Genomic DNA, 23,211 nt, shown 5'->3' with positions numbered 1-23,211 from the left:
TCTGTTACTTATTTCCTGGAGACTAGGTGGCATCTGTAGCAAACCCATCTGCAAATACTATGTTCTTGGCACCTTTGGATAGTAGGAACTAATTTTTAGCTACTTGGTTGTTGAAATATCTGTATCAATAAATTCTGCGCATATATGTACCCCCTCTAAAAGTTAGACCACCTGTGTCTATCTATGCTTTCTATGCCTTAGTGAATAGGTCTAGTTATTTTGGGTTGGTATTTATACATCCTACATTTTTGTTTTATGTGAGCACTATTCTCTTGATGGATGATTAGTTTATATAAGCTATTGATGCAAAAACTGTAATTGGTCTTTTTGTCATTAGTAGATGATGTGCCTTGGAGGGCTCCATTATTTAAATTTGTTAGCTGTGCACTGTAAATTAGAGGTTCTTCCCTCTTCTGCTTTTCTTCCCAGAAGTAGAAGAAAATACTGTTTTCAACTAAGTGTTTTGAGGAATTTATCTAGAAGAGATGAAAAAAAAATTACTTTCTCTTTTTTGGTGTCTCTTTCTCCCACTTCCTCCAACCCCACAAAGCATCCATCAGTTCTTAGCTGTTCTGGATGGCAGCAATACAAAGCCAGCTAGCTGTTCAACCTCCTCTCCATTAACTGTCAGGAATGCAATGAACTAATTATTTTCCCTACCCTTCAAGAATGGTTTTTCGTGTTCTTCTTCTGTTGTGAAATACTGGAAGTGTTGTGCAAGTAGGTCTGAAATATTGGAATACTGGGGTAAGTTGGTGTAGAAATGCCCTCCATTCTTTGGAGTAACAAGGAGAGGGCTAGGGCAGGAAAGTTTGGGGTTTTTTTGTTAGATGTCAGCTGATTTAGGCAGAAAGTAGTGATACAGGTGATCTGGCTATTATGCTTAATCACAGATGCAATGGCAGATGCTGGAACTGGCAAGAAGGTGTAAGCAGTTCCCAAAGGGTGCTGTGATGTGAAAATAGAGATGAATTCCTTTTTCCTCTGTTGTTGTCTGAAGATTTGATTAACATCATTTTGCATCCTCTCCAATTTGGCAAAAAACAAGAGATTTAGATAGCTTTGCATAGCTGTAGCACTTTGCATAGCTATTGCCAAGAGGCAAATCTACAGCATTTGAAAAACCCCCAATAATTTAAAGGAAAGATTGCCTTGCTTTGTTCTCTCTCACTATTTCCTCTCCCAATCTTTTCTGGCCACTAGTAAAGGCTATTTCAAGAGATTGTAAGCCACAGACAGGATCATCTGTTAAAAATAGTAGCTGGCATTTGAGCCTGGGTGACTTGAGGTCAGGGTGATATCCTATGTACCTGTTTTGCGTGCTAATCGCTCAGGTATGACTGCTGAAGGCAGCACAAGTCTTCCAACTTTTTGGAAGTTGTTCAGCTACCCCAATCGTTATTGTGTACAGTGGTCTAAATAGGTGGGAGTTTATTATGAAGTGATAAATGCTCAAGCTAGGGGCTGCTGCCAAAATAAATCTGATATGGATGTTGGTTACTGCCTTCTGGGTGTTTTTCATTATGACTTCTAGTAAAACAGTACAAATTTATGAGCTCTTGTCTGTTCTGGCTGAAAAACATTATCTGAAGAGTCTTAATTCCTCTGTAGCATGTGTGGGAACGGCTGTGCATTGACTCAGTTTCTGTAAGAAAAATCTCTCTTAATTGCAGCAAACTTGCAATTCTACTGTTAGAAAATAATTTTTGCTGCCAGAATGTGGAAGAAATGTCCGTCTTTTTTAGCTGTGTCTGCTTCTGATGTCTGGTGTTTTTTCCACTTGGCAAAGGGTGCTAATGGTTTGTTCTTAAAGTAGGATTTTATTGCTGTGAAGTGGAAATGAAATTTTGTCTGTTCCTGCTGCTACCTAGACTTTTTTCCTTCAAGGAATGGACTTAGCCCTTCATTTGTCCAGGACAACACCCCCCACTTTTCCTTTAAGTGAAGCAAGCCTGTTATTCACATGTGCTGTGGAATTGTATAATTCCACTAGGAAAAAAACTGAAGGGTCAAGAGATTAATTATCTTCAGCAGATCCCTTAGGAAAAAGACTGTCACAAAAGTAGCTGTGAGCGTGCAGTCAAAGATGTACAAGGTCAGCCTGGGCCTTTCTTCCAGAGCATGTCCTTGCTATTGAGGATGGGCAGTTGCTGGTGGGTGTGAGGCTTTCTGGGGACTGGGAGAACACGTCCAGAACAGCCTATCGCTCAGGTGAAACTCCTGCCCATGCGTCTTGTCTTTGCTTATGTCGGTATGCATGCATGCACAAGACGTGCTTTCAGAACCAGGCTGTCAATCCCTTGCCAACCCTCTGGAAACTTCTACTTACAAACATTTCCTGCTTTGGTGGCAATTAGGTGAGACAACGATCCCGTGTTTCTTCTGAATGTATCTGTTGCATCTGTATGTGCTGAACGTTATCTCGGATAATTAGTAAAATCCACTAAGGCAGGCGATGTATATCTTGCAGCGTGTATTTGTGGGAGTTTGTTCCTTGCTTCAGTATTTGATTTCAGTGAAGGAGACTACTGCGAGGTGCAGGTGAGCGTGTTGAGCCTCTGTAAACCTAGAAACCAGCTGTAAACCCTAGACTCATTGAGTCACTGCCTAAGCTCTCAGAATGCAGGTGCATACTGGAGGGAGGATTATCTTGATATTTTTCTCTCTTAATAAGATATTTTACTTTGGAGAGGAAAAACCTGTACATATTCTATGATTCCATCTTCCAGAAGCCAGCAGCCTTATAATTTTGGCCACAAAGAAATGCACAACTAACAAGCCTGTGTCTGAATGGCATTAGGATGAACAATTTGTCATATTCTGGTGCCATAGACTCCTTAATTAATGTGAGTAACTCCAAGCAGACCAGCATCTCACAACAACCTCATGAAAAATGAGGGAGGGCCAAAAGGCTTGGTGTAGTATCTCCCATACAATCTCCATGCCCAAATGAGCATCGTCTCTCTACTCCTGTGAGGCAAGGAGCTAGATCAATTAAAAACAGCAAGGAGTCCTGTAGGCTTCAAATGACTGAGTGCACAGTGGTGATAATCGGCTCACATTCACATCGGTGACATTCTTGCCCTCGTTGCACAAGATGCTAGTGTACAGCCTAGATGGGAGCCACCAGAGAACAGAGAAGAGCTGGCAGCGGATTTTTTTTGTCCAGTCCGGCCTTGGCCTTAACAGTGTTTAAGGAGATTGTATGTTTAGATAGTTTCTTTCTCATTTCCTTCCATAGCTCCTAAAGAAGGGAAGTGGGATTCTGTCTTTGAGGAGACCAACTGTCTGTATGCTGGTAACAGCAGTAGCTAATGAAGTGAGCTGCTGGTTGTGCCCTGAACTTTTTGTCTCCTGGAATACAGCTTGTGATCCTGTCTTAAGGGAGTTACACATATCGCCTAACTTCAGCACACAGCTAGATGCCTCTCAAAACATGCTTTGTAGGTCTGCTTTTATTTCCTGGACCTGTTTATAGACCACAGGTTTACCAGGAAAATAAAACAGAGCCAGGAGTCAGGTCAGTTCTATAACATTAAGCTGTTAGAAGAGGAGGGAGGGGTGGATGCATGGATGGTACCAAAAAGCCCAGCACAAGAACAAGACACCTAATCAAAAGCGGAGACTAAGGGACATCTGGTTATTATTTTCCACAGGCATTTCATTAGTTGTGCAGGAGGGAGGAAACGATCTGTGCTCCAAAAAGCTCTAGCAAGGCTTATTTTCACCTTCTCCTCCCCTTCGCCTTCTCCACCCTAATAAAAATCTTCAAATCTGCTGTTGAAAAAGCAAATTTTAACCTATGCACAACTTTATAGCTTTTCAATAAACAGCTTAAAGAATGCAAGGGTGTTTCAGACTCTTGAGAGACTGTATTGTCTGTCAGTAATACAAACAGTCATCACAGATTAATACATAGCTCACAAAGCCTCAGAGATCTGCCAAAATGAGGTCACTCCCAAGGCTTTGGATTTTATAAGTTGTTTATAAGCATCTGTACATGGGATATAAGCATCTATAGCAAGAAGGAGTTTCTGGTTTTTTACTACCTCTCAGTTCTGGTTTATCTTGCAGTTTTTAGTCTGTAGGGAGAGGGGAAAGGAAGGTCATGGTCCTTAAAAAAAGCAAACAAAATCCCCACCCCCCAACTGCACCACTAGTCTGATTATTCAAGAAAATAAATGCGTGGGCCTGAGAATTCAGTATCACTGCAAATTTTTTGCCACTATGTTCTTTGTTTTTTGAGAAACTGTAAGAAAACATGGTGGTATTTGATAGAAATGCTGGCTGTACAGGACCTCTGGAGGTCATCTAATCCCAACCTCCAGCTCAAAGCAGAACTGTCACCATCGCTGGATTGTATCAACCATGGCTTTGCCAAGTCTTGAAAACCACCAGAGATGGAGATTTGTAACCCCTCTGGGTAACCTGTCTGTGGGTCACACTGCCCTCCTGGTAAGACAGACTTACTTAATGTGCAACCTGAACTTCTAAGCTGCCATCTGTGGCTGTTGCTCCATGTTACATCATCCAGTACGGCTGAGAAGCATTCATGTCACTCTGTCATCTGTGCAGTTCCCCTTCAAATTTTAGCTGGCAGCTAATTAGATTACGCCTTAGTCTTTTGCCTGCTAGACTAAAAAAGCCCACATCCCTCAGCACTCCTTGTAGGAGTCATCGTAGGCCTCTGGACCCTGTCTTGACATCCCTCTTGAACTGGGGGGCCAGGATGTAGTATTCAGTGTGCAACCTCACCAGCACTGAGTGGGGAGGAATGGTAACTTCCCATGACTGGCCAGCCGTGGCCCTCTTAATGTAGCCTAGCACGTGGTTTGCCTTACAACAGGAGTGCATGTTGTCAGCTTTTTCAGCCTGACACCTGTTGTAACACGCAGGTCCTTTCTGGCAGGGCTGATCTTCCCATCTGTGCTGATCATGGGATTATTCCACCGCAGGTGCGGGACTCTACATTTCTCCTTGTTGAACCTTGTGAGGTTTCTCTTGGCCCAGTTGAGTTTCACAAGGTCAATCGGGGTTGAGGTTCTGCCATTTGCCTCTTCAACTACCTCCTCTAACTTAGTATTGTCCGCAGATTTGCTGGGGGTGCAGCTGTGCGTGTATCAAGACTGTTATTAGGATGTTCAGCATTATGGGCCCTTGTGTTGATGTCTGGGCTGCTCTTCTTGTTACTGGCTGCCAGCTGCATTGAAACAGGTTGACGAAAACTGGAGCCAAAATAGCAGCACTCAGCGACTAGTTACTGTGAATGCCGCGAGCCCTTAACAGCTTTTACCTTGTAGGCGTCTGAATTATTGAATCCACTACAGTGGTGGGCAAGACAGGTATGCCGCACTCAACGGGTGGTCATCCTGCTGTCCTCATCCCTGCCAGAAGCTTATGCAGGATGCTGCGGTGTGGTCACTGCGATCAGTGATCCCTGAAGACAGGCACTGATACAGCAACTCTGCTGGGTGACTGATGGAGGAAAGTTCGTGTTTTTAAACATGTTCCCTGTTGTACTTTGCACAGCAAATGAACCGTGTGATGTTGTTAAAAGAATGGAAACATCTGAAACTTGCCTCTTGCTGAAGAGCGTGACTGGAACACAGTTAATCGTTATCTATTTGGTAGTAAGCAAGTATGTGTTGCTGGTAGCAATTAAACTATTGTTTTAAAGATTAATGAGTGGGAGAGACATGGGTTTCACAGTAACAAACAAGTGCCTTTTAGAGCAAAGGCCTTGGGCCAGCACGTGGTGTGCTGGTGCCTTGTTCTGAACAGCAACCGTGTGTTCCCTTCATGCTCCAGCTTACAGTGATTTTGTAAACAGAGATTCTTCGTGCCTTCTATTGGCAAAAACACAAAGATGCTGAAATAAAGTGGGTGTCAACACCTTGGCAGTGCAGGTTGAGATCGGTTCACCTGGATAAATGAGAGGCCAATTTTGTAAACACCTGAAAATAACCAAACTTTGCTGACTGCCGTTTCTAGTGGGAAATTTGCTGGTTGTGTTAGTGATGTCCTTTTCATGAATTTATCAACACTTGTGGTCTGGTCCTCTGGTGAGGGAGGCTGGCCGAGGGCAGAATTCTGTAGCAGGCTTGGCCCCGCAAAATGTACCCTCTGCATCTATTTCTGGCAACCTACCTTGGCTGTTAGCTGCGTGCACGTGTGCTCACTGGTCAGAGGCTGGGCAGTGTCTACCAGGGTATGTTAGATGTCAGCTAACCTTGGACGAATGCTATAGCTGTGTTGCACCATGTTTTGGTGTCAGTGATACTGTGCAGTCCCAGATAACTCGGTAGGCAAAAACAAAAATTGGAGCTGAGATGAAATGAGGAAGAGGAGTATATATCTTGGTTGATGTTAATGCAGAAGATTCAAACTATGTGTGGCAGGGTGGGAAAAATCCTCTATTAGGTCAGCTGGGCAAGGGCTCTGGCTACAAAGGGGGATTGGGGCAATAACAGCTATGTGGACTAAACAGAAAATTGTATTTCATAACTAAAGAGTACAGGGTTTTCTGCTTTGAAAGTAGGCAAGCAGATGTGTCTAATGCTGGCCTGAAAATCTGTCTGTATGCCACTGCCAATTGTAGAAGAATGATTGCATTTTTAAAAGTGCCTGGTTTTGTTTTCTTCTATTAGCTTGCGACAGCCTAGCTTTTTTGGTTTCATCACTGTCTTTAGCTAACAATATAATCCAGCTGTTGTGCGTGGTTCCCTTCTGTGCAAGGCCCTGTGTAGACTAAGCACGAGGGTGCAGCTTTTATCCCCCACCAAAAGGGATTTGTCAGGACTGAGCTCCTTTCAGCCACACATTAATAGCTTGCTGTTATGAACCCTGTTAGTACCCCTTTAATTTTACATCGTTTTTTATTTTAAAAGTTGACGTATTTGATATTGCAGTGCTCCATTTGCTTCTGCGAGCGCTGCTACCGTGTGCTACCACCTCTTTGGGAGCTGGCTGCGAAGTTTGGGGCGGTGCGAATCGGAGCCAGGGAGATCAGCGGCAGGTGATCTGATGAGAGGAGATCGCCTGTGCGGAAGAGCAGCGGGGTGGATAGCGGCGAAGAGAAAGCTCTCAGCCATGAGGAGAGGTAGAGAGGAGGGGGCTGGGTGGGCAGCGCAGGACTCTTGGGCGTGCTGCTTGTTTTCGGGGGGGGATTTACTGCTGTGGGAGGCTCGGTTGTAGCGGGTCGCTTGTGGAGTATTGAGTTGAAGTGGAGGGATGAACACAGTGGCAGAAAGAGTTGGTGGTCTGCGCAGGTGGCGTGCGACAGACTGCTGTGACGGTGAGATTCTCCTTAGCTGAGATCTCTGTGGCCGCTTAATTGCGTTTCTCAAGGGGTCCTATTTTATATTTTACTCTAACAGGGGAAGGGTCTGCAGTGGTGAAGACGTTCAGCTGAGTTTCCTGGCAGAAAGCACTGATGATGAGGCACAAGGAGCTCCCAGTCACTGCGGCAGTGGGAGCTGGGGCACAGGTTCCCCAGTTCCCAAGGTGTCGAGGCTTCCTTGTTTTCAGTAAAGGGTTTCACTGGCCTAGCTCCTGACTCTTTTGAAAGAGATGCTCACTTTTATATCAGATAGACTCCATCAAGCACCAGCAATGTGGGTGATAGGCAGAAAGTTGACAGCCCACTTGCCTCCAACCTCCCTCGGAGATTTTTGTCCTCACCCCTAGTACATTTTCCCTCCTGCTACCCCAGGGCTAAACCTTTCTCAACTCGAACACCAGTTTGTGCGTGAAAGCAAAATAACCTAGTTTTCAGCTGTTCATTTGAACTTTGAATTCTGGTCTTTTGAGAGAAACAAGCGCTGTCTAAAATGAAGTTCATACACAGTGTCAGGAGGTTGGATGGAGACGTGAGCTCCTGTTGTTCTCTGTGGTTTTAAAAGCACATGAAGAACATGGCTACAATCTCCTTCATCAAACTGAGTGACCTGCAGGCTTGAGACTGAAGAGTGCAAGAGCAATCTGTCGGTGATGGTGCAGAACTACTTGTATGTGCTGGAGGGAGTTTTAAATGAAAGCTAATTATTGAGTAACTGTACTAACTAAGTGTTTTGAGTATCCTTCCTCACATTGGCAAAACCACAAACCTGTTGATGTTTCTCTGATGACTAATGTCTCATTCTTTACTCTAGTATTTGGCTTTTTTCTTTCCCAGGCTTTCAGTGAGTTGCTTAAAATAAAAGACTGTAGACTGACTTCAGCTAACTGTTGAAGCTAAATTGCTATTTGGACTAACTCTTTTGCTTAAACCAAAAAGCATTGTGTGTTCCAAAACAGTGTTTCCAAATGGCCATTGCAGAGTAGCATTTAACAAATGCAGCTGCGAGAGAACGGTTTTGTTTCAGTTTTCCATTTGCCCACACAGTTAACGGGGCATAAAGCTGAATGTGGCCAGAGTTATGGGCCTGCCTGTTAACAGCTTCAGCTGTCAGTGTCCTACAGGTCCAGGTGCAAGTAGAAATCTAGCTGAACTGTAAATTTAGCTTCTGGTTTTCTTACCATAGAGAACATTTTTCCGCTGTGCAGCCAATTGTGCTTTAGAGGCTTCATCAGAGGAGCTACTAGTACTGCAAGCTGAAATGAATGTTGTTTTCCATGGGGATTTAGTAACTGAGCTCCTAATGCTCTGCAGACTTTTTTGCTGGCTTAGATGTGTTGATCCCTGCCCCAGGTATCTGTGCCAACAGAAACTTTCAAGTGCTGATGCAGTTACAGTGAGAAAACTGTACTTCTGTGTTCGCATTCCCCCTGGGATCTGGTTTTAGTAGAGTTTCGAAAGCAGTTACTTGCTGGTGCAGTTCTGCCTGTGCTAGGAATAGGTTGCCAGTCTGTTTTCCTGTGTTTGTAAGTTGTTTCTTGCACGGGCAGGCCCACTGCTGCAGCAGGGCAGCCGTGGAGCTGAAGCCTTCACTGGGGCTAGGCTTTGACAGCCTTATTGCCTGGAAGTTATTGGGACCTGGCTGTCTCTCATAGGGTCTTCCATGAATATCAGTCCTGCTCTTCCTCCCAACATTCTCAGCACTGTTCTGCAGTACTTGGTGTGGCTCTTACTGGAGTCTTGGATTTTATTTCACTTTTAAAAATCCCATCTCAAACTATTTTAATGGAAAACTTTCGGTCTTTATTTGCATTTGATCCCTTTACTAGCATACGTCAAACTTAGTGGAAGAAAAAATAAAAACTTGTGAATTTTCGGAGAATTCAGCAGAGGATATTTTCAGGACTAAGATTTGGGCTTCTCGCTCTGTCCTTTGTTGGAAGCTTAGGTTGAACCTTGTTTAAACATCCTCAGGTGGCTTTCCTGTGCCTGGTGGATACCATGGTTTAGGTCAGTTAGTGGCTAAATCAGAATACTCTTTAGCCAGGCTTATTCTGAATTTATAAAATGTGTTAATACATTTGAAACAGGCAGCTGGTGACTGGGGTGGTGAGGAGATGTAATGTATGGGTTTTTTTCTTTGACTTTCTAAGAGACCGTATTAACGTTGAATTTACACCAGCATGCCGTTCATCCACTAATATTGGCTCAAAGCTCTGCAAAGGGATGTGCAGTCCTGCATGGAAATTAACACTTTAATGCCCTGGCTCTTCACAAAGGCTTTAGGCAGGGTGGTGTGTTGTAAGTTGCCTGAAAGCAGCAAAGGGCATGGTTAGAGGAATTTCTCTTCTGTGGAAAATGCCAGCAGCCACTTCAGAAGGAAGTGCATCCGGGACTTTGGCTGGAAGGAAGTTACTGCACTGATTGTGATGACTTTGATTTCCCTCCCCAGCTAGTAGCTGAAGGACTTCTGACATGTAACTCCTATTTTTCCACGGTCACTCTGGAGTGAAGTGCCCCTTTGTGTGATAGGAGGAAGTAAGAAGGGCTTGCTGCTATTTCAGGACATTGTGAGGGAAACTTAGTGTGCTTTATTTCCTTTTGAGACTTCTGTTTAAATTAGGAGTCTGTCTCCCCTGCCATGGGGCAGGGAGGGAAGGGTTTTTCCCATTACCTTTACAAATAACTGTGGTGTCTCAAGTATTTGATACAGCTGTTGTTGAGGAGGCATAGCCAGCTTCTTTGCTGGAAAAATGCACCATTGTTCTACTTATTTCCCATTTTGTATCAGGGATTTTTAGCCACTTCCCAGATGACCACTGCTTCTTCACACTAAAACCTCTTCCTTTATTCATAAGACTTCATCTTCCTCAATTTAGTATTCTGTATGTCAGAGTCCTTTCCCGTTTCAGCCTCAGACTCCTTCTCTGTATATCATGACATGTAAAGTTTTATTTGTTATTTTGTTCTGTCAGTCGTGTCTTGTCAAAGACATTTCCCATAGGTATAAACTGGGTAATTAATTTTTTTTAAATCACTGAAGCGTAAACAAAAACTGTCTTGACAGTGCTGGATATTCAATTAATTGAATGTGAAGCTTACATTTGAAGGGCGGTGTTTCAGTGCAAAACAGCTCAGAAATACTCCTATAGATAGAAATTTATGAAATATATAACATAGAAAAGTTCAGGTAAAGATTTTACTTTTGAGCTAAACAAGGTATTTGTGCATCAACCTCAAAAGGGCTCTAGAGCAGTAAAGTGCTGATACAATTAAGAGACAGCAAATGAACACAAAAGCTTCAGAAATAAAAAAATTTCTGATGAAGGAAAACAGTGTGAAACCTGCATGTTTGAAAGCCTGAATGTTAAAATTGCTAGTCATTCAGTGATAACTATAAAAAGAGAGGACATCTCTATCTTAAAAACTCCTCCCCAAAACCCAAACCACAACAAACAAACAAAAAAATCCCAACCAACCAACCAACCAAAACTCAGCCAACACCAGTAATTTGTTTATGGATATTCTATGTCTATTTGTTGTAGAGTCACCTATTTTGAACATTTAAGACTTGTCAATGGTACTAAAGTGCAACACTGCAAGACTGCTGAACTCTGTGATGGCTTTTGTCACCATGGTACCACTGAAACCTGCAGTATGCCTGGCATTATTTCTGCTTTATTGGCTGCTCTCCCTTTTTGGGCTGAACAGGCAAGGGCTTGCTGCTGTGTTAGGGACCCTGGAGGGCTGATGCTCAGGTGTGAAAAACGGAGGTGGCTCCAGCCAGCAAGATGGGATGTGAGCATTTTACTTGAGGACTGTTCAGAGTGGGATTTGGATATGGTGAGAACCTTGTTACAGCCTTCAGGAGAGGTGAGGGTGGTCTGTAAATGCAATGTCTTGGAGAATTTTTCTTGGTCCAGAAAAAAGAGATCACAGCCCATTGATTAGATGGCTTTAACCTGTGCTTGCTTGGCTGGGAAGGTTGTATATTGTTTGGGAGGAGTCTTTGCTCTCACAGCAAGAACCATATAGTTCATCAGAAGACTCTTTTCTCCGCTGCTTTCATGCAGACACTTGCCAGTGCTTCCTTCAAGCTCAGACTTTGTGTTATTTTGCTGAAAAGAAGCAGCAGTTTCCAAAGGACATAGCAGGGCCTTTATCTGTGTTTCACATGCATTGCTAATTTCCTTGGTTACCTCAGTGTCTCTGTACTGGGGACTTGCTACACCAGTTCTGTCCCAGCAATAAATAACAAAGTAGAAGAATGTCCACAGAATTAGCAGCCACCTTCTCAGAAAACTTGTTTATGCTTTAGAGCAATGTAATACTTCCAAAACATTTTCTCAGCATGATTAATGGTGCACCAGATAAAAATCCACCCTGACTAAACTCGAGGAGTGCCATTCTTAATGAATTCTTGACATGCTACAAGTTTGCTATTGCGTTTTCTTTTGTTATGTTTGTCGGTGATTTAAACCTACCTCGTAAGGTATTTATCTCTCAGCCAGGTGCTTATTTGTAGGCCATCAGCTGTGCGTTTTTTGATTACAAACACCATGAGACAGTTCTTTGCAAATTACCTGTTTGGGTGGGAACTGCTGTCTTAGCAGGACTTACTCCAGCGAGGAGATATGTGTCACTTCCAAGTAAAAGGTTGGGAAACAGTAATGCTGGTGTGGTGTTTTTAAAGTCCCGGGATTAGTGTGGTAGATCTTCTAAATGTGACCGTGAGGGTTCCTTTGTCTCTGATCCCAGCTTCTCTTTTTTAGGCACAGCTGGAAGCTCAGAGGGCGACTCAGGATTTTCAGAGGGCCACTGAAGTGCTGCGTGCTGCGAAAGAGACCATTTCACTTGCTGAGCAGAGGCTACTGGAAGATGACAAACGTCAGTTTGACTCTGCCTGGCAAGAGATGCTCAACCATGCTACTCAGAGGGTAATACAAACTTGCCCCAGCATCTGTCTTTTTCATATTTTGTGTTCTCCTGTGGTGTATGAGGCCTACTTTCTGAAAGACCAAATTTTTGTATTGCTCCAGATAAATGACATGTAGGAAATGAAGCTACAGAAAATTACAAAGCCTAAGGTTAAATTATTTGGGCCTTAGGCTACAACTGGGAAAACTATAGTTCTATCTGGCTGTGCTAGTAGCTAGTGGAATAGATCTAAAGAAGAAAAAAGTTACCACCTATGTAATAGGGATAAACAATGTCTTAAGGCATATCTGCATTTGGAGTTATGCCAGAATAATTGCACAGGGATGGCTGTTCCTGAATACACATGTTATGGAAACTCTTACTCTGGAAAAACAGGGACATGTTCCAATTTTAGTATAACCTGTTCTTAGTATGGAGTCAGTTGAACAAGGCATTTCGCTTTGGAAACATGTATTTGAATGTAGAATTACTCAAAAATGTGTGCTGCATTTTAAGCTTGCACACTGCTCTATCCTGAATTAACTTTCAAATTAATACAAGGTCTTACCTCCTTTGTAAAGTCTTTTTAAATCTACAGAAGAGATGCACTGTCTAACAATGAAAGGTGGTATTCATTTTAGCAGCTGTCAAGAAGAATTTTCCTGTCATTTGCTGTGTCTTTTTTTTTCCTGTTTAAAAAAAAAAAGGCAGAAAGGTGGGTTTTTTTAAACATGAAAGAACCAAAAATAGAAGTTAAAAACCTTTGTTCTGTCAGAGTTCCCTTAATACGGCAGTGAAGCTAAACTTGCTATTCCAAATATGCTAGCTTGCCATACAATGTTCGTGTTGCCTTGCAGTCCTCAATGCAGTAGCACTGTTCTGTTGCAGAAGCTTCTCAGTTATAAGAAAAGCCTCTAATTCAAAGTGAATTGTAAAAACCAGCTGCCTGATGAAGAAACAGGGTACAAAGAGGATGTTGGCTGTGTGTAGGGGAGGGATGGAAAACCTGGTATATGTTAAAAAAGAGAAAACAAACTCCAGGGTATTGTTTTTGTTATTGTCCCTGTTATCATTAGGTATTTGCAGATCTGTTAACCTCTGTGTGTTTCTGAAGGGAGCCCCACCTTTGCAGTGGGTGTGTGCCAGGACAGCAGCAGCTGTCGTTTTCCCTAGTTGTTATCCCTGCTTAATATGAGCAAAGTCCAGAAATGCATACACAATTTTTGATTCTCAGAATAGACAGGGGAGAAAACTGGAAGCATCTAAGGAGTTGCTTAGAGCTCCTGACTGCTGAACTGCTGAGATCTGGTGGAGAATGAGAGCAACCATGTACCAGCTGCCTCTCTCTAGCTGGCATAATGAAAACTTGGGGTGGGGTGGGTGAGGAAAGAAATGCTAGCAATTTTGAGAGTTCCGATGGATTCCTCTTTTCCTTGGCTATTTCAAGGGGATCGCTGTGTCCTTCTACAACCCTTAATCCTTCCCTGACAGTCTGTGAGAGGAGTACACCTGAGATGGGCAAACCCAGTGGTTTAGAGCAGAAGATGGCTGCTGACAGTGTTTGGTGGAGTCATGCTGGTGATGTTGATATGTACCATCACTGGGTGCAGCATATCTGCGTGTCGGAGAACTGATTCAAACCATAATGTCTCTGATGGTTACAGCAGAACCGTAAATAGGAACCTTAGGTTTGTTTACCACCGTTATAAAATCTCCTAGGCACAGACTGGATTGTATAGAGCAGCTGATGGCTCCTTGAATGGGAAGCGTGTTACCCAACTCTTCCTGGTGCTTAAAATAGTCTGGGTAAGCTCAGTTCCCAGAAAGCACCCATCTGCACCTTTTCAGGGTACAGCAGGTTTTGAAAGAGTTACGTGGAAGTTTGTCTCGTGATTTTCATTGGCCAGACTGGAGGCCTTAAGGCTAGGGCCAGGGCCAAGAAGAGTGAAAATGCTGTTGGAAGTCCTGACTGAACAGACCCAGCATTAGTTTGTTTGGGGTGCTTGGCTGAGTTTTATAACTTCTTTAGGAGCAGAGTGAATAATTCCTTGGTTTCAGTGCATGCAATTAGTGAAGTGCTCAGTGTTCAGTGAGGTAAACAGAATAACTGGGACCTCGAGGAGCAGAAAACATCATAATTCCCTACGAAACTATGAATTAAAACAGGTTGGAGGATGAGATCTACTAGAACAAAAGTTCTCCTTGACTGCCACTGTGTTGCTGTTAACTCAGATAGTTAAACTGCTAATTACATTAGAAATTGCTAATGGCAAAAACTGTTTCTGAGGGTAAAGGCTGAGGGTTAAGAAACAGAATTCCTCTACTTCCTTCCACATACAAAATCACTCTCAGAAAAAAGTTTTTTGCACTCTAGTTGTTTGGATTTGTTAGCTTTTTTCATGAATCTATAAATGGCAGTTGTACTGGGCCTTGTACAGCAATGAATCAAATGCAGGAAAGCACCTCTGTGCCAAATGTTAGAAGTGGGCTACTAATTAATTTGTTTCTCTATTGATAGAAATGTCAGGCAAGAGTAAAGGTGGTTTTATTTGCTATTCACAGGCAGAGGCAGCAGGCTTTATTGAATTAATCTGAAATTTGGAACAAAACCCGAGCCCTGTAGCAGCTTGGTAGCTGACAAACAATGCAAACAGAGAGCATAAAGGAAGAGGGTAGGCAAAAGAACAAATGAGACATTTGTGGTTTTTTTTTATACAGGCATATATGGAAATACTGCCAGGTTACTTTTGCACTTGACTCAATGGATGTGGACAAAGACTTGGGTTCCAGAGTACCAAACAGGAAATGCTGTTTGCAGACCCTCACTGGGAGGAAATGGAGATAAGGGTTGCATGTTATAATTGCTTTTTCATTTTTTCATAGACTAAAAAGCTATTAACAGTATTTTTAATGTGACAGTCTAATGGGTTACTGTAAACAAGGCTTTTGTAGCCACTGATATAGAAAATCATATAATTAAACTGATGAGAAATAGGAGAGTTACTGAAATTTTGCTTATCCTGGGTGGGCTGGAAGTGTAACATCTGGAAGATGGTTTTTATTTGCGGAGCAGACAGGACCGGCATGAACAGGTACAGGGAGTACAGGCTGTCACTCAGCAATTTTTTTTTCACCTGGCAGTTTGAGCTGTTTCAAAGGAAGCTGGGTGCCTAAATAGGAGCTGGATGCCTGCCTGCGTGTGAAGATGCAACTAATCCCTGTAAATGTCTGTGCTTGATCTGTGTGATGACCACTAGTGACTGTGATGCTATCCTGCCAGTCAGGCAGCTGCTTTACCCATTTCTACTCTTAACTTGATGTGTATTTTGGGGTAAAGTCCTGTGTGTTTTTTCTTTCTAGATGTCCATTTCTCCACAGATCTTAGATCAGTGTAATGACACTTAGGCTGAGATTTAGCTCATCAGTTTCAGGTGTCTAGAACATTACTTTGTGTGTCCCAGTTACTTGCCTAAACTTCTGTTATAGTCAAAGGAGGACTGATCAATAAGTTGACGACGGTATCTGGAGAACAATTCATGTGACCAGAGGGGCAAGTTCATTGTAAGATGAATTCTCTGTTGATTATAATGGAAATGTAGTCACTTAGCTTGCACGTAGACAGGTTTGATGAGCTCTTAACCTGCCTGGAGAAGAAGAAGTGCTGTTCACTGTTAGTCATTGGCTTACCAGGTTTTTCGTAACTGCAGTTCGTCTCTAAAATTTGGAGAAAATGTTTTGGGGAAGTGGAAGTGTGTTGCCTATCTGTTAGTACCTTGAGTTATAATGCTGCAGTTTGGGGTGCAGAGAGCAGGGCTATAAAAGGGCCAAAGGATGGAGAACTTTGACGGGATGAAGGAGAGGTCTTCACATCTATACTCCTGTTGAAAATCATTAACAAATGTGTACAAAAGGAAAGTGCTGACAGATGCGTTACCTCAAGTTTGAGACAAGCTGGAGCAGAAAGGAAGTTCCTTTGTGAATTTCAAGAGAAATTGCTAATTTCTAATTCCCGATGCAATCTGCAGTCTTAAAAAGGTTCTGCTTTTACAGTCTTTCCTGAGATATGTTCAGTGCATAAATTCTGGCAGGGAGAAGAAATGTTTTGGCTCTTGATCCTGAGACATTTTAAAAAGGGAAGGGATGAGGGGAGAGTGAAGAGGGAGGAGGCATACTCCCTCTTGGTTTAATCCGGTTTGTGAAGCTCCCTTTGATATTACACCATGAAGTACCATCTGTCAGTGTAAAATGCGTGGGTGCTTTCACGATGTAGAGAGAAGAGATACTTCCTGCAGATAGAAATACTTGGAGGAAAAGGGGGGGGGGGAAGAAAAGTCTGTGAAAAGAAACAACAAACATACCCACATTCTTCCCTGCCCTAATCTCTCTGTCACTTCACCCTGGAAATGCAGGGGTTAAATGCAATCCCTTGTATTGTTGATTCTGTCCTCCTGGTTTACTGATTTTGCATTGTCTCTTACCTCTTTTATTTCTAATTCTTCCTCTAGAAGAGGCAACAATTTAATTTTTTGAGAAAGAAACAGTTGTCCAAAGTAATTCTCTGGCTTAGATGCTCAGCTTTGCTAAATTTAACTGATAAATTTTTCTTTTGCACCTGTTGTTATTACTGAAATTTTGCCTGGAGTCCATCTTTGACTTTAGATCATGCAAATCTTTAGGGGGGAACAAAGCTACTTGTACAGACTTACTCACTAAAAATATATATTCTACACCGACCTTCCTTTCCCAGACATCTGGATTGGACGTAGAGGGTAGGGAAGGAGAGAAGAGGAATTGATTGATACCTGTGGGATTTTGTTTTGGTTTTTTTTTCCCCAAAGTTGTAGCCTGTGCTACTTGGGAGAATGAGTTCTGCCTGGAATTGGTGATCTAGTAATTAAGAACAGGTGTGGGCTACAGAAGTGTCCAGTGAATATGTGGGCATCCTAGATGTTCACCCACTCTGGATGTTTTTGTGTAAGAGTCCCCAAGGGTACGAATGGCAGGTACAATGTAAGGAGGAGAGGTGTGTCTTGAGCAGTCTTGATTTGAAAAGGTGTCATCCTCACTTTTATCTCTGCCTTTTTCTAAGTGATGCTGTTGCATCTGCGATGGCTTAGGAGCATCAACAAGGCAAGGCTGGTGGTAGAAGCACAGTGACTGTTGTTAAACAGAACAGCTTATTTGGTAACTGTGTCCAAAAGCTTGTTTACAAGTCCGTATAAGACTGCTTTTTCCCCAACCGTATTATTAGATCTGATAAAAAGTACTTCTTTCCCACACAAGCCTTGTTGGTCATTTCTAAGACCTTTTTAAAAGGTGATGGGTTTCCTTAGCTGCTTGTGCATTGAACCTCTCAGATGTAGAGGTGGCAGCATGGCTTGCAGTCTGTTTTTGTCAACCTGCCCTGGTGGACAGCTTCTCTATTTAAAGCCCATCTGGCTTTTGTGAAGGGGTGGATGATCTTTTTGTTTCTTCTTGTCTGAATGAAATGCTTAAATCCATCTTGGCAGGTGATGGACCTCCACAGAGATACCTCGTAACCTTCCCGGTATTGTCCTCAGCCTTGGGCATGCACCTTGAGCCACTGTCCCTGGGGAAAGGGACAGGCTGTCTCTGGCCTCTCCGCAGGCTTGTGTGGGTAATGTGAGTCCGATGGCAGAAATTTCGCAGCCACAGGAAAACAAGGGAGTGGGGGGAGATGGTTTTCCTTACATCACTGATTTCTCAAAAGGATGAAGTATACAACTTTTTTTTTTTTTCTTTCTGGAAAGGGTAGTGAATGTGGGTATATATGCCTGGCAGCAAATCCCATATTTTGTCAGATATTTTGAAGTGTTTACGATCTGTCATCCTCAAATCCCAGTTCTGCAGGGCTGAGCATTTCTGTGATGTTTGATATGAAAGATGTGCAAAATCAACATGATACTGGACACCTAACCTGCTTTATGACTCTGATGCTGTTAGTACTTATCATGTGGTTCATCCCAGTTATCAAAGTTGATGCTAATATTACCCCAGGAATGGATGTGAGGGATTGACATTTAATTGAGCGTTGGCAAATTCCAGCCACTCCGTTATTTTGTAGCTTCCGGCATTTTTAAATTGCAGTTTCCTTGCCATGCTACAAAGACGGTGAACCAGCTTCTATGCAGACTTTGGAGACTGCATTTTAATTTAAGACACTTCCATGCTAAAACCAGCCTTGTCTGACATATTTCGCTACGGAAAGTCATTGCATCAACCTAGCTTTCGAACAGTTGTTCAAGATAAGAGGCTGCAGCTTGTTTTCAGGATGCAGGAGAGAGCCTATTAGGATATTAGGAATGTGATAGTTTTGGGGGGGGGTTGACCTTCTTTTGACAGTGGATGCCTTATTTATATCTATTTATATATAAAATAGTTGAAGGGTGTTGGAGTTGAGTATATTATTTTACATCTAATCAAAAGAGCCTTTGGAAATCTTTCTTTCTTGTAGTTTGAAGTTCTGTAGCAACTTCTTTGTTTAATAGTAAGTGGTGTGTGCAGGAGAGCAAAACATGGCCTCCAGTTGTGGCAGCAAGAGCTTCTAGTTGATGCTGATGCAGTTCAGCCTTGGCATGTAGCAATTTCACGCTTTCATTTAGGCGTCAGAAAGGACAATGTGAGTTTTCGTGAAGGGAGCAGCACTCCAAGCAAGTCAAAGCTGACCATACTCTTCTCCCTGTTCAGTTCAGCGTGAGGGCTAGGACACTTTCAAGAGATTAGAGCTTTGTGGGTGAGGTTATTTAAAATCAAGATATCTTGAATTTTCTCTCTGGAGCTGAGAACTCAGATGCGCGTTCTGGTGGTGGGAGCCAGTTGGAGCAAATTTGCATGAAGTTGTGGAGTAGTTGGTTTCACAGCTGAGACATTTTGAAATCCAGTACTGGAGAAAATCAAGTCCTGCCATTTTTTGTATGGATACCTTCGTAGCTGCAGGAGGGGGAGCCTGAAAACTGCCTGCTTTCTCCCCATTGCCTGACCGATGGAGAGGTGTCACCACTTTTCTTACTTTAAACATATCAGTTACCTCCCTTTCTGGATCTTGACTGCTAGTGCATTAAAGAAAACATTTTCTGACTTCGACATTTTCTGACATCACAAATTTGCAATAAAATTACCCTGGATTTAATTACTGGCAAAGTGTGACTATGGGGTACCAGCAGAGCCAGCTAATGGGGGGACACTTACTTTTCCTGTTACTTTTGTAGACTCCCAATCGCTGCAAAATGCCACGGGCGTGAGCGCTTGTTTATAAAGCTTTGAAGGAACGATTGCCTGAAGAATTTGCTCGCTTGTGTGCAGGGCTGCAGCCCGACTGGCTTGCCGCCCGCCCGTGGAGACCAGCTCGCGTGCTGGGCCTGGGACTGCTGCGTGTTAACCATCTGCCAGCCTGCACCGTGGCTGGTCGTCAGCACAGCTTCCCCCCGGCGTGGTAGGGGTGTCAGCTCGGGGCTCGAGCCTCTCTGCATTTTTGGTCTTCAAACCGTGATTTCAGGCTGGTCGATCTTTTTTTTTTTTTTTTTTAAGACAAAAGCCGGCTTCCTGGCCTGCAGACAGGCCGGCCGTGGTCGGACAGGCTGTTTCTGGTGCCTGGTCATTCAAGCTGAATGGCATTTCAGTCCTGCCACGGCTGCGGCTGGTTTTCAGCCGTGTCCTGAGCGTGGGCACCGCAGCAGCCAGGGGCTGAGCGGCCTGATGGGTCCCTGCGGGGAAAGGCAGGCTCCTGCGGGAGAAGCAGGAGGGGACAGAAGTAACGTGGTGAAATGTGACTGGGTGGCTTCTGCTAGCAGCACTCTGCTCCTGAATATCTCGCTGGGTTTAAATATGGATGATCCCAAAATTTGAGGCTCTTCTGAACTTCCCGTAAGAGATACTATGCAAGAAGCTGCAACACCTCTGTCGTAACTAGCACAGTGTTTGCAAATCTGACATATTGCTGCTCCTTTCAGGAAAAGACTTTTAAGTAGGTTCGTTGAAAGTAATTTTTTCTGTACCCTTACTCTCCTGACATGAGCTGGTTGGAGAGATTATGAAGCTGCTGTTCATTAAAATAATAAGAAATGGATCATTGTGTCTTGCCACTCAACCTGTATTTTCCCTGTTCAAGGTCATGGAGGCAGAACAGACCAAAACGAGAAGTGAGTTGGTTCACAAGGAGACTGCAGCCAAATACAATGCTGCCATGGGAAGGATGAAGCAGCTGGAGAAGAAGCTGAAAAGAGCCATCAATAAATCAAAGTAGGTTTTACACCTGGAGACAAGTTTAGTGATGAAGTTTGTTTGTGGGAGATAACAATTCTGTGCGGGTTTTCGAACTTGTGAAAGTGTGTTGCCCATTGTACCTCTCCCTTTGGGCATCTGTCTGCATGTGACAGCCTCGCAGCAGAACTGGTACTGGTATTAGTCCTTGCTTTTGTTGTCCTTCTAAGTGTCTTTTGAAGCACCTGAATTAACAGACAGGTGAACTAAATGGGATAAGAAACCTTTTCTGGGCATGTTCTTAGTCTTGTTCTAGTGCATTGAACCCTTTGGTGGCGTGTGACTTGAGAAACAGGCTCATGGGATTCACATAGATGCTGCCTACAGAACCACAGAGCTCTGTGTGTGGATATTTTGCAGTTTAGGTGTGTTTGCGGTTTAGTTCTTATTTTTAGATAGGAGAGCAACAAAGCAAGTGACAGAAACCTGAAAGGTGCGAGACTGCGTCAGGGTAGCATGCTGTACATCAGACTTGTTTACTTCCTAATGCTGCCGTAGCAAAGGTGTCCGAGAGCTGTTCTTGGGGAAGGAAACACACTTCAGAGAGCATAGCTAAGCAGCAAGTGTCATTAATAAATGTATCTGCATTTGTGATGTGCACTTTTGCTCTGTTGCAGAGAAGCTGAAACAGCTTTTTGTTCAGAACCTGTTTAAATTTTGGCCTTGTTTACAACCAATTCTTAATCCTTTTTATATTTCACAGTTGTTTTCTTTATATTTCCAGACTGCAGCTTGTCTAAACAATCTGCTTGCTGTATTTAGCTTTTAATCCCTCCATCTAAAAATTACTTTTTGGTGAAATTGGTCAGCTAAAATCTATTTTGATTGGTGTTTGCTCAATTCAAGAAAGGATTAGCACTTCTCAAGGAAGATTCAAGCATGTTTGCTAAAACAGTGTAGCAGCATGGCTTTATAGAATGAGCTGCATGCTGTCTGTCTAGCACTGCACAAGGACTGTGAAAAACATCATCAGATCACTAAATGACAGATTCCTCTGGAGAAGAGCAATGTCTGAGAAGCAGTTTGGCTGCTAGGAGTTCCCTCCTTACAATAAGATTTAAAATAAAGACCCTGACAAGTTGTCACTGGGATCCTACATAGCTTTTTATAACAATGATGGTGCTGAGCCTGATGCCCCAGCTGCATCTTGTGTGATTTGCCTTCTGAGTCTTCATTTCCTTGCTGAAACTACCCTTGTAGGGGTGTTGGCATTCTCCTCAGGACAAGCTGGTTTTTACTTGTATGTGGAAGGATCCCAATATACTCCTTTTTGTCTCACAGCAGGGCTGACTGCAGCATAAACCACCTAGGTAGGGTGTTTTGGAGATCCCCTAATAAGGGGTGCGCAGAAATGCCAATTATTCTAACCTGGTATTGAAGTGGAAGATGTCTAGTGGCATGAACAGGCTTATTGTGGATGTCTTTGAAGTCATGCTACATAGGGATGTTGGAAACATCCAACAGTCCTCTTTCAGCATTGCAATTTTCATGTAAAGGAGAACTGAAACTGAGCTGAAAACATAAGTGCCATCAAGTGGCTACATAAAACTGGGGAATGAGGCTGCTGAATTTGCAGCTGCTTGTATTGTAGGGTGTAACTGGCTACTAGCTGTTTTTCAGGAAGGATTTAACACCAGCAAACTGGGTGGTGCGGGAGGGTTGGCTGTAACGCCTGGGCCTTTCAGGCCCATGTTGTCTATCCTCTCTCTCCATATACTTGTGGGTAGACATACTGAATGAGTTGCTCTTTTCCATGCAAAAAATTATTTGTGTTCGCTCCTCACTTCAGTCTGGATTAATATGCTTAAAGTGTTACTATTTGAAAGTAAGACTGGGACCGTCAGGAGGAATGTCATTTAGATGATTTGCTGTGTAAAATGTTGATGATTATTGGATTGTTTTATTTTGGCTTTGCTTTTAATTTTGTTTCTGGGTGCTTACTTGCTTGTAAGCTATGAATGTGCACACGGCTGCATGTTCTTAACAGTCACCAGATCTTCTGGCTCAGTGCCTCTGAGCTGTAGGATAATGAACTCGCCTGTGTTAGCTGGTTTTTGGAAGTCACTTTCTGCTCCAGTGACTTAGGCAAAGTGCCTTTCACTCCTCCTGTCATCTACTTAAAAAGCACTTTGCTCGACTATGCAATGTCACGGACGTTGACAACTGATGATGTAGGACACCGATTGCATCAGTGGAAGAAAGATTCACCAGCCCTGCTGTGTCATGGACCAGGCTTCAATAGTTACAGGGTTGTGGATGTAGTAGAATGAAGTAACCTGAGGAGATGCGAGTCCCTACCTGGCCAGTGCATTGCTTTCTGCTAGCGTCAGATGCCCAGCTGTGTGTTAGGCATGAGCGAGGAAGAGTCCTTACATTTGAGCTCCTACATGTCAGGCTGTTGGTATCCTTTTCCTGGCTCAGGTGGCATCTTTCTTGTCTGTTACCTGCAAACATGCCTGCTCATATATGCATGTGTATGTATTTGTGTTTACATATGCACATACACAGCATATTTTTTTTTCCACACCCCACAAACACACATGTGCTTGTTTACTGATAGAAAGGGGACTTTTCCCCCAGACTTGTGGAAGCTGATGGGAGGTTAGGACTCAAGCCTGGTTCTTCCCTCCCAGTTGGCACCAGGGTAAGGAAGAGAGAGAATCAGGTCATTTGGGGTG

General features: G+C 43.2%; 1 protein-coding gene across 1 annotated transcript in view; it reads left to right on the top strand.

Moving 5' to 3' along the window:
• Positions 1–23,211, top strand: part of SH3BP5 (SH3-domain binding protein 5 (BTK-associated)) — a 54,171-nt gene that overhangs the window by 21,764 nt on the left and 9,196 nt on the right. Inside the window, exons 4-5 of the mRNA XM_010562374.1 lie at positions 12,109–12,273; positions 20,382–20,512. Coding sequence (XP_010560676.1) covers positions 12,109–12,273; positions 20,382–20,512 — 296 coding nt within the window. The remainder of the gene's footprint in view (positions 1–12,108; positions 12,274–20,381; positions 20,513–23,211) is intronic.

This window comes from Haliaeetus leucocephalus, unplaced genomic scaffold, assembly GCF_000737465.1.
Source record: "Haliaeetus leucocephalus isolate CR32 unplaced genomic scaffold, Haliaeetus_leucocephalus-4.0 Scaffold159, whole genome shotgun sequence".
Taxonomy (NCBI): domain Eukaryota; kingdom Metazoa; phylum Chordata; class Aves; order Accipitriformes; family Accipitridae; genus Haliaeetus; species Haliaeetus leucocephalus.
This window is presented reverse-complemented; position numbering and strand designations above follow the sequence as displayed.